General features: G+C 47.2%; 1 protein-coding gene across 3 annotated transcripts in view; it reads right to left on the reverse strand.

The window, feature by feature from the left end:
* RBM19 (RNA binding motif protein 19) overlaps positions 1-12,114 on the reverse strand; it is a 169,790-nt gene that overhangs the window by 134,172 nt on the left and 23,504 nt on the right. For all 3 annotated transcript variants that reach the window (XR_013175572.1, XM_077159922.1, XM_077159921.1), the window contains exon 17: positions 2,710-2,882. Coding sequence is in view for 2 of the 3 variants with exons in the window: in XM_077159922.1 (XP_077016037.1) it covers positions 2,710-2,882 (173 nt within the window). In the remaining variant the exon portion in view is untranslated. The remainder of the gene's footprint in view (positions 1-2,709; positions 2,883-12,114) is intronic.

Consider the following 12,114-nt stretch of genomic DNA (forward strand, 5'->3'; position numbering starts at 1 on the left):
CTTATCAACATCTACTCAGAGTCCCTGACAGTTTCCGTGCCCTATTCACATAAATGTAAAATCTCACCCCACCCAGGGATTCCAGGTAGGGGGATGCCCATTCCTGAAACTAACTCACCAACGTGTCTTCTACATATTTCTACTAGCCGGGAAGACTGTGTTGACATTTATTTTGGATCGGTTTATATCAGAGAAACAAGTGGGAGGTGGGGTTTTTTCCCTAAACACACAACTGTAACACTGACTACAGCTGTTCACAATACCCGTGCCTCCTTATATATTCTGAAGCATCCCCTTATGGGCACATGGGTGCCCCTTCCCTGGCCTCATGGTTGGTCATTCTACTGCTCAGGTCTCCTCCTGGGCTGCCCCCTCCCAGCACCCAGCACTTACCTGTTACACATACTCCACCCATTTATGACTCATGGACTTGGTTAAACTCAAAGCGCAACGGGTGCCTACCCATGCAAAAAAAAAGTGCAGTGGGTATCAGCTGGGATTAAAACAGGTAAAGCCAATAAGGCCAGTGAGGAAGGAACCACAACGGATATTCCTGCCCATTTTAGGAGAGGATGGTGGTGCTCCTGCCTGCATAGGTTGCCAGGGGGATGTGCACATCACCAAAGCCAAGTGGGGATGCTGAGCAAGAGACACACTTGGCAAAAATTCGAGAGATCAGCTCCAGGTTCCCTGGGGTCCTCTGGTTCTGCCCAAAGCACTCTACCCTGTCTGACAGAGAGGATGCAAACAGTTCCTGAATATCCAGCAACACATCACACGTCACTAGATGACGGAAGCCACTCTAGGATTGAAGGGGCTGTGGGGTTGGGCGGACTTGGACTTGAACTAGGCTCCACTTATTAGCTGCAAGTTCTTGGGGTACCTTCTTAATGTCTTTCTGAGTCTACATTTCTTCAACTGTAAAATGATGCAAATAGCTCAGCTAACAAGGTGGTTTTGAGGATTAAATGTGATAATCCGTGGAAAAGACAATACCTGGCACACAGGAAGCCCTTAACAAAGGCTAATTAGTATTTTTGTGGGTCATTCATTCAGTTCCTCAATAAATATTTATTGACACTGAGTATGTGCCATACACTCTCCTAGGTGGTGGGAAGAGAACAATAAACAAAACAGACAAAACCCTCTTCCTCCTAACCTTATATTCAAACAGACATTAGGAAAAATAAGTACATTTCCTCATATATTACAAGGTCATTGGTGCTACGGAGAAACACCCTGGAAGGAAAGGGAAAGGTGGGGAGGGGGAAGAGCAGCAGCTTCAGATAGGGTGGCCAGGAGAGGCCACGCTCACGGGGTGGCCAGCAGGCAGCGGGGGAAACAGCACGTGGATTTCGAGGGAACAGCTCTGCAGGCAGAGTGTGCTGGTTTGAAAGAAGTATGCCCCCTAAGAAAAGCTATGTTTTAATATAAATCCCATTTCATAAAGGTAGAATAATCTTTATTCAATACTGTATGTTTGAAACTGTAATGAGATCATCTCTCTGAATGATTTGATTTAGTTAAGAATGGTTCTTAAACTGGATTAAGGGATGACATCTCTCCACCCATTTGGGTGGGTCTTGATTGGTTTACTGGAGTCCGATAGAAGAGGAAATATTCTGGAGAATGAGAGATTCAGAGAGAGCAGAACGATGTACCCATGAGATGCAGAGAGTCCACAAGCCAGCAACCTTTGGAGATGAAGAAGGAAAATGCCTCCCAGGAAGCTTCATGAAACCAGAAGCCTGGAGAGAAAATGGAGATGACACCGTATTCGCCATGTGCCCTTCCAGCCGAGAGAGAAGCCCTGACTGTGTTCGCCATGGGCCGTCTCACTTGAGAGAGAAAAACTGAACTTCATCGGCCTTCCTGATCCAGGCATTTCCTGGATGCCTTTGATTGGACATTTCTTTAGACTTGTTTTAATTGGGACATTTTCTCGGCCTTAGAACTATAAACTGGCAACTCATTAAATTCTCCTTTTTAAAAGCCATTCGTTTCTGGTATATTGCATTCCAGCAGCTAGCAAACTAGAACACAGAGGGAGCAGCTCTGGAAGGTCATGGCCAGCGGGCACACGGAGTGCTGTCAAGAAACAGCAGGCAGCCATGGGGGTCGTGGGGACAGGGCAACTAGTGGAAATCGGGCCAGACACTGTAGGACTCTGACCTCTATGCTGCTGGTGTTCTAAGCAGTGACAGCTTTGACACAATCTCCCTGGCCGTTGTGTTGCAGGATAGACAATGGAGGACAAAGTCCGATGCCCAGGGGAGACCTTTAGGAGGCTACTGTGCAAATCCAGGTGAGGGGTGATGGAGGCTTGGGCCGGGGGCACAGGTGAAGTGTGTAGTCTGAAAGCCGAGCTAATAGATGGGCCGGCGGACTGGACATGTGGTGGGAGGGAATGAGAGGAGTCAGGAATGATGCCAAGACGCGCGGCCTGAGCCAACGTGAGGATGGGTCTGCCCCCTGCCAAGAAGGGGGAAGCTTCATCAGGCAAGGGTCAGGGTGGGGCCGGAAGGGGAGCGAGCAGGAGCTGAGCCCGCATGTGCTCCAGGTGAGATGTCCGGTAGGGGGTTGCTGGTTGTTCCTTAACCGAAGTTGGCACAGTCAACTTCAAGCTCATGCTTAGAGGCAGAATAATGCAGGAAATTTATCAGCACCCCACATCCCTAACCATTCCTCATGTTCTGACAAAACACTCACTTCCTGCAGGGTCTCCTCCGTCGTCTCGAAGTTGAGGTTCTTAATGAAGAGAGTGCACCCTGGAAGGCTTTCCTCCTCCTCCTCCTCCTCCTCCTCGTCTTCTATCTTGGCTGCAGAGCCGTCTGCTCCCTCCTCTGTCAGTTTTTCATTTTCTGGGATCTCACTGTCTGGTCCTGGGGCCCAAAAACACACATTCAACAAACAGTGTTTTCTCTGCCTATGTCCCTGGGTCTAAAGCGCATGACCTGCAAGTCCCGGGGCTTCTGGAGGCAGTGTCAGGGACGGCACTGCAATCCCCAACTGGCACCGGGTGTCAGCAACTCCCGAGGGAGCAGCAGTCCCACGCCTGCCTCGGTTTTCAAGGGAAAGAAAAACGAAACCTACAAATTAAGGCCCATGGGCCTTAAATTGGACTAATTCACACTAATTTGAACACCATAATAAACTACCAGATTTACTGAACCATGAATCTGAGCAAAAATATGCTATTTTTCCTCAAAAAACCAGCACTCAGTGAACTTTCAAACTAAAACACAATCTATAACTTTCCAAAAATAACGGAACATTCTAGAGACCCCTTGAATCAAGGGATATTACACTCAAAATTCCCATTACACATTATTTCAGGAAGCATAAACATAAAAGAGAGTCGCTTTATCTATACAGAGAATGTTAAATTCAGACTTAGGCATAACAGTGAAAAATTGGAAAAAAAATACTACGTACATATTTATATGCACACAGACAAAGAGATTACGAAAGCTATGAAGCTACCAAAGCTGGAATAATATGTAGCCATTAAAAATGACATTTCTGAAGAATGCTTGATAACATGGAATGATGCCCATAATATATAAGAGGAAAATGAAGATATGAAACTTAATATACAATATGTATGATATACATGCAATGGAATATTACACAGCTGAGAGACGGAATAAAGTTATGAAGCATATAACAACACGGCTGGACCTTGAGGACGTTATGCTGAGTGAAATTAGCCAGAAACAAAAGAATAAATACTGTTTGGTCTCACTGATAGAAACTAATATTAATAAGGGAACTTGAAGAATTTCAGTTGAAAACAGGTTATTAGGAGACAGAAAAAGGTTAGAGATTGTGTAATTGGTGCTGAAGGGATACAGATTGTGCAACAGGACTGATCACAAAAATTCAGAAATGGACAGCACAATACTATTTGATTATAGCACAATAATGTAAGTACACTGAATGAAGCTGAATGTGAGAATGATATAGGGAGAAGGGCTGGGGGCACATGTGAAACCAGAAAGAAAGATATACAATAAAGACTGAGACGATATAATGTAGGAATGCCTAGAATGTACAATGATAGTGGCTAAGTATACAAATTAAAAAATGTTTCTGCATGAGGAAGAACAAAGGAATGTTAATATTGCAAGGTGTTAAAAATAGATGGTTACTCATAATTTAAAACTTCAATTTCTGTGTGCAACTAAAGCAAGAAATGTTTATTTGGTGCAAAATTTATATTTTGACTAGTAGATTTCCTAATTTAACTTATATGAACAGTTTAATTGAACCCCATAAGTACATGGCACCTTGAATAGGACATGAGGTTTTGTTGGTTTTTCCAGGTTAGTGAGATGACCTGATAAATCCTAGAGTGATTTGAACAGTGAACAAAGAAGTATTTGCAAAGTTCCTTTGGGGGAATGGGGAGAAAGGGGGAATAATTCAACTTCCCCATTTAGAGAGTTCCTGACATTCTCGCAAACAGTGGGGACAACCAAAGCTATAGGCCGGGCCCCCAGTCCTGGGGTTTGCCCCTATGAAACTTATCCCTGCAAAGGATAGGTTAAGCCTACTTAAAACTTGGCCTCAGAAGAGTTATCCACAGAGAACCTCTTTTGTTGCTCAGATGTGGTCTCTCTCTCTCTCTCTCAGCCAACACAGCAAGTGAATTCACTGCTTTCCCCCCTCTAGATGTTATCAAACAGACTCCCCTCTAGATGTTATCAAACAGTCTACATGGGATATGACTCCCACAGGTGTAAACCTTCCTGGCAATGTGGGACAGAATCCTAGGATGAGCTGGGACTTGGCATCAAGGGACTGAGAAAACCTTTTCAACCAAAAGGGAGAAGAGAAAAATGAGACAAAATTAAGTGTAAGTGGCTGAGAGATTTCAAAGAGTCAAGAGGTTATCCTGGAGGTTACTCTTTTGTATTATACAGATATCCCGTAAATTTTTAATTTATGGTGTATTAGAGTGGCTATAGGGAAGTACCTGAAACTATAAGCTGTATTCCAGTAGCCATGTTTCTTGAAAATGATTGTATAATGATATAGTTTTTGCAATGTGACTGTGTGATTGTGAAAACCTTGTGTCTGATGCTTTTTTTAATCTATCTTATGGACAGATGAGTAAAACATAAAGATTAAAAATAAGTAAATAATAGGGGGAACAAATGTTAAATTTAGAGTGAAATGCCAGTAATCAATGAAAGGGAGGGGTAAGGGGTATGGTATGTATGAATTTTTTCTGTTTTCTTTTTCTGAATTGATGCAAATGTTCTAAGAAATGATCATGATGATGAATATACAACTATGTGATGAAAAAATAATTTAAAAAAGTGAAAAAAAAAGAATGTATGTTCGTTTGTTGTTTACAATAAAAATATTTTTAAAAAAGAGAGACAATGCCTCCTAAATGCAGTATCTAATAATGGGGGAGAAAAAGCCCCAAAATTAGGACATATGAAAAATATAGAATATAGATTGAGAACTTTATATCAATGTTAAAATTCTTAAACCTGATAATTGAACTTAAGGGGGTTATATAAGCGCATATCCTTATTCTTAGGAAATATACATAGACATATTATGCTTCAAAGAATCTAATATATGCAAATGTTTTGAAAATTGATATACAGATACATAGACAGACAAACAGCTGGATTGACAGATGGTTAGACAGATAGATGGATAGAAAGAATGATACAGCAAATGTGCCAAGATATTAGAATTGGTGGATCTGGGCATGTAGCAGTGGAGGGGGTATGTTGGAGTTCTCTATATGGGTATTGTATTACTTTGCAGCTATTCTCTAAGTTTGGAATTATTTCAGAGATAATAATTATACTTAAAGAAAAAAAATGACACTTCAGAAGAATGTCTGAGAACATGGAATAATGCCCATGATATATAAAAATAAGAGAAAAAGATATGAATAAGAAAACGAAGATATGAAACTTAATATACAATATAACTCCAACCATGTTCTATATAGTTTGTGAGAAACACACTCATACACATACAAGAAGAAAGAACCAGAAGGGCAGGTACACAAGGAGTCTGGTTATTTCTGGACAATTTTATTACAGATGGTTGTAGTTTTATCCTGTCTGTTCTACCCTTTCGTATCGCCCTTACTTTGAAGGAACATCGTTTCAGGAAGAGGGAAAAGCAAAGGGGGAGATAGCATAGAAGGCTGGGAGCAGGGCGTCCTGCTGGGAGGAATTATGCTCAATTTAATTCGGTCCCCTAAATTCCCCAGGTTCCACAGCCATGCCCTGGATACAAAATCCCTTCACGTGCCAGGCTTCTGAAGGGGCTCCTGTGTGCCCGAGGAAATGACACTCTGTCTCAGCAGTTCTTCCAAAGGTTACTGGGCTGTGCACTCGCACCCCTCACTTTGTTTCTTCTGCGCGGGGGGGACACCTCCACCTCAGAAGACTTAAACCCTGCCAGCCAGGCAGCGCAGCGTCAGCCCTAGGAGGCCACCATGATGGCCACATGCCACAGAGTCTTAGAAATGACCCACCTACCCCACAGACACCGGCACTCAGTGCAAACTTCCATGGGACCATAGGGGGCTTTCTAGAGTCCAAATGCACCACCCCCCAGACTCAGCGCCAAGCTCACAAGCCATTTCCCCTGCGCTTTTTGATACAAGCCCGGTGCTTTCAAGTCCTAATTAAGTGTCAACCACTTTGTCATAAAACAACCCTTTTAAGCCCTAATGGTAACAGCTACAGTGATAACATTGTCTCCTTAACATCAGTTAAACATGCGTGGAGGTGAAACCAGACTCACACTCTAGGACAAAAAGGAGAAATCTCCATAAAGACTTCTCCCCCACCCAAGAACTAACACAATTTACCCAACAAGGGACGCCATGGTGTGGCCATTTGTACTTAAAACCCAACTTTCAAAGCAAAGCAGGGCAAAAAACATTAATGATGGGGAAGACAATCTATGCAAAGTAGCTGCGACTTTGGGTCCCCAATGACAAACTTCAATGGAAATGAAAACCAAGACCTTTAGCAGAGAATGATTACTTCTACCCCCTGCCTCTCCCCAGCATTGAACCTCTCAGAGAGGAAAGCAGAAAGGAACACCGATTCAACCCCCTACTATGCACCAGGCATTTACCCTCTCTAGTTAGTGCCCACCAATGCCACCTGGCAAAAAAACAGGTAGCCCATGGAAACCAGGAGGCCTTGCTGCATCAAACCCTAAGTCCCAGGCACCTTCAGGTTGGCAAGAGAGGGTCACCGGAGATGAACAAAAAATTTCTTATGGAGAAAAGAAAGGTAGGGATGATGGTGAACGGAAGAGCTCCTGGGCAATTTCAAGAAACAGCCCCTTCTTGGCGCTGGTCTATTGAGAAAGTCAACCCATGGGCCCAGATACTCAGATCTTTCAAAAGAAGCTGAAAATCCAGCTTTTCATAGGACAACACCCCACTTAAAACCCCAGCAGCTAACTCAACAGAATGCGACTTCTGTCCTAGCAGTGGCCACTAAACACCCACTCTGTGCTCTGCCCCCCGAATGCCACTGCCCAGGGCGCTGTGAGCACTGCTACCACGCTGGTGGGCCCTGGCTAGCTCCTCCCACTTCTAAGAAGTCAACCCTTGCCCCTGACCCCAACAGCGGGAGGGCTTGCAATGAAGAGATGGGCTTCTGCGCAGCCTGGTCGTCCCGCAATAGCACGGGCCCTGGCTGATCCCAGAGAGGTGTCTTTCCCTAAACCTGTGTGTCTACAGCAACAACCTCTTTGCCTCTGTAACTCAGAGCTGGAAAGACCAGCAAGACGAAGGCTAGAAAAAGGATCCCGGGAAAATACAAGGTGGGGAGGACCAAAGACGGCAGCGCAGAGGCAGCATGGAGCTGAAAAAGCCTTAGAAATGAGGGCCATCGGGGTCTCTGCCATTTCTTAGCTCTGTGGCCTTGTGTGAGCTACTTAACCGCTGTCTCAGCATTCTTCTCTGCAAAACGGAATTTAAAACACATGCACACCTGCACATTGCTGGGAGGTTTTAAAATGCAACTGTCCACTGCTTCACCTCCTTGCTGGCCTAGCCTCCTTACCCTGCCAGCTTCTCTGACCTCTCCCCTGACCTTCTCCCTTCTCCCTCTCTGTTGCAACAGCACCAGCCTTTGTTCTGCTCTCTGAGCCAATCAAACTCCTCCTCACTGCAGGCCTGTGCCCTCGCTGCCCCCATCTGCCCATCTCCACCTGCCAGGCTCAGCTCCTTCTTGTCAGGTCTCACCTGTCTTCCCCTCAGGGGCTCTTCCTCTCCCCACCAGTACAAGGAGTCCCCACCCAGACCCAGTCAGCTGCTTGCTGTCACATCCCTGGGTCCCTCTTCCGGGGTACTTGTCCCGTTCTGGAAGTGTCTTACTCACTGCTGACTTCTCCATCTGTGACTGGAAGGGGAGCTGCCTGAGGACGGGCCCAAACCCAACTGAATCCCCACTGCGTCCCAGCCCTGACCAAGGGCAGCTGCTCCAGACCTCTCTGTGGGTGACGACTAAGCCAAGCACTTGGTCCGTGCCCGGAACACACTCGGTGCTCAGCAAACAGCACCCATGTCCAGGAGGCAGCTGTGCCGGTTAGGGACATAGACCCGGCACCCAGGCCCTGGCACTCCTCCTGGCTCTCTCAAGTAGTGGGAACTTGGCCAAGTCACTCAACCTCTGTGCACTTCCTTCTTTCCAGCTAAAAAAGGGGGACAACGACATTGGTGCCTGCTGGGAGGACGGTTATGAAGACAAATGTGTAGAAACCTGTTAGCACAGTGCCGGGGCCGGGAGTGAGCGGCTGAGAAATAGCTTCCTATTCTTGACATCACTGCTACTGACCACAATGCCCAGCTGGACCTCAGTGAGAAACCCAGGAGGGGAGGTGGGAAATCCCTACCGCTGCCAGCGTGCCGTAGTGAGAGGGGACAGCCCACAGCGGGGGCCCACAGCTCCCTCCTGCCTCTCCTGTGGGGTGGGCTGCAGCTGCAGGCCCCAAGGGGTCCCGGTGAATGAGGAGGTGGCTCCTGGGAGTGCTTCTGTCTCCCGCTGAGCCGGACCACGCCCTGCTGGGCCCACGCCTGCGCCCACAGACACATGGGACGGGCACGAACCAAGGTGATGAAAGCAAAGGTCACTCTTCAAGTCCTTCTGCCCCCGGCCCCAAGCGGGGGGACAAAAGAAAGCAAGAGAAAATAAGGTGCTGTGAGACTCAAACAGATAATGGTAACAAAAGCATCAGGAATCAGAGAGAGAAGTAAAAAAGGAACCAGGGCTGGGCCAGGGGGTGGGGGTATGGGGGGTGAAAAGATTTAAAAGCAAGGTGGGGTGGGAGGGGGTTGAGAGAGGCAGAGAAAATGTGCTTCCATCTGTAGGTAGCACAATAAAATCCAGTCACGTACAGCCACATGGGGCTTTATTATAATCAGGCCGCAGAGCTGATGGGGGCCCCTCCCCTTTCCCCGGCTTGCACGGCACTGAAGGCTGGCAGCAAAGACTGTTATCAGTTGCAAGCAGCTTTCCAGGACCTCCCCCCACTCTGAGTCCTTTATCTGGAGGTGAGGGTCTTGGTTGTGGGGAGATAAAACACACTCTTCCCCTCCCTTGGGACTGGTACGGAGAACAGGAGAGCTTTTCAGAAGGGAAAGGGGGGTGGAAGGAAAAAGCCATCTCCTCCCTTCACGTTCTTCTTCCTTCGGTGCCTGGGAAAATCCAGGGCTTAGGGGCTGGCTGAGCCCCCAGCCCTTGTCCCATAGCAATGGGGAGTGGGGGTCTGGTGACGGGGGTGGGGTAGGGAGGAGCAGGTGAAAGAGACAGTAGAGGACAGGGAGGGGACTGTGTGAGGGAGACGTATAAGCAGAGGGACAAAAAGGGCTGAGAAAGATCTTGAGGTCAGCTCGTGGGAATCCGCCCAACATGGGAATCAGCAGGGCTTGAAGTGAGCATGACCCGGCCGGCCCCTGAGCCGGTCCCCTCAACCCCACCACCTCTGCCCCGAGTGTCCCCATCAGGCCCTGGGAACCAGCTCCTCTGAGACAGAGGTAGGGCCTTCTGGGACCCGTCTATCTGGGGTGAGCTCAATACCAAAACCTGGGCATGGGGAGCCAGGGGTACTGGGGGCAGGCGGGGAGCACACTACTCCAACTCCAGGCTCGGGGGCGCTGCCTCCAAGGAGCCTCCCCTTATTGTTCTAGAGAATATTCTCTATCGCTACGTGTGGCATCTCAGCTGTCCCCCAACATACGTGTCTGCCCCCTCCCAGCCAGGAGCTCCTGGGAGACAGATCTGCGTCAGTTCATCTTGGTGAGCCCAGCTCAGTGGCTGGGAGGCAGCTGCTGCCCAGTGAATACCGGATGAGTTAAGACCACCCGCCGTGGCTCACACAACTGAGTCAGCAACAGCATCGGAGTGACAGTGACTTACAGGCCCCGGTGTCTTTCCCAAGCCTCCCGAGGAAGGTAGCTGGTGCGGGGCCTGGCCTCATTTTACAGAGGCAGAAAGTGAGCCTGGGAAGGGTCTGCCTGCCTACAGAGCCAGGGGGGTGTAAGCAGGGCCACTACTTACAGGAAATCAAGATTTCCCAGGAGCTCTATGCCTGACATTAGAAGGAACTCGTTAGTGCAGGGCCCAGCACAACATAAGTGTGGCTTCCACCATGGGGTCCATCCACTCTGCACATACTGACCGAGCACTTTCCCAGGGGCTGGGAACACAGCAGTGAGCAGGGTGGATGGGGTACCTGCCCTGTGGACAGACATTCCGGAGAGAAAGAAAAAAAGATGCTAAAGGAACGAATCTGTTCACGATATGACTCTGGAGAGTGGTAAGGGTAAGTAAGCAAGCTTAAGTGTAAGCAGGGAGGGTAAGGAGAAGATGGGAATAAACAGCTACCAAATGGAGTGGCCGCTACTGCCAACACTTACAACATAACCCCATGTCTTTCAAAGGTACACAGAGAGGCACAGAAACCATCCTTCATTCATCCATCTGCACTCTGGACATGCATTACTGGACAAACTGAGCATCCATCCATGCGGTGCTGCCACTCTGAGCCTAGACAAGCCAGCCCCATCTTACCTTTGTGCAGGGCACTCTGGCAGAGGAGATGGATACTAAACAAAACACAAATGAGTAACCAGAATAAACACACACTGGGGCAAACATTATAAAGAAAAGGAGAATACCATCAGGCACTCAGCTTTGCCACGTGGAAACAGAGAACTTGGGAGGCAACGTGCCAAGCCATCCTGACTCCTGCCACTGCCCCGAGCAGGGTGGGAAACCCCTGGGCTGGATCTGTTTCCAGGACCTAGGGTGTTCTCAGGGCTCCTCAATCCTGGCAATCTTTGTGCTTTTGGCTAAAAAAAATATTGCTCAGGTTCTGTTGTAGGAACTAAAGTGAAAACTAAGGTAGCTGAAGATTTCGGGGTAGTGGCAAATTGAGAACTCAGGACTGCGTAAAGAGAATTATTTTTGATAGGGACATGTGCAGGCTTTGAAAAGAATCCTAGCCAAACCTGTGGATAAAGCACACTCATCAATGGGGGAAACTGAGGGGCTTTAGAGAGGTTATATGCTAACAAGCATTAACTCAGTGACTAGAGATTGCTTTTGGATCCTCAAAGAGCAAAGAAACTTACTGATTTTCCATCCTAACTGGAATAAGGCTTTAAAACGGTGGTTCCTAAACGCCTGTGTACCTAATGAGCTAGTCCTGCAAACTTTACAAGCCACAGTGAAATGAGAAACATGGACTATGTAGGGAAATTTACATGCAGTGAGGGCTAACCAATTTAAAGGATTGTTTTTTAAACTGAGGATCTGCTCCCCCACCTCGCTGTTTTTTTCTTGGTCAAACACCCTCACAGAAGAACAATGGAGGTGGTAGATGGGGAGTTTTTATTATTACCTGTTCTTATTTTAATTTCACTTAAATAAACTAAATAATTGGTAACCCTATGGGGGTGGCAATTACCATTTGGCAAAATCTTAATATCTGGGTGAAATGACCAATTTTTCTAAGTCTTTCCCCGCCCCTAAATTAAGGCTCTTGATCTGGGCTGCACTGCCTCGTGGTAGCTTTTGGGAATAGGTGTTTCAGGTTGTCCCAGTGACT

The sequence above is a fragment of the Tamandua tetradactyla genome, chromosome 5, assembly GCF_023851605.1.
Source record: "Tamandua tetradactyla isolate mTamTet1 chromosome 5, mTamTet1.pri, whole genome shotgun sequence".
Taxonomy (NCBI): Eukaryota; Metazoa; Chordata; class Mammalia; order Pilosa; family Myrmecophagidae; genus Tamandua; species Tamandua tetradactyla.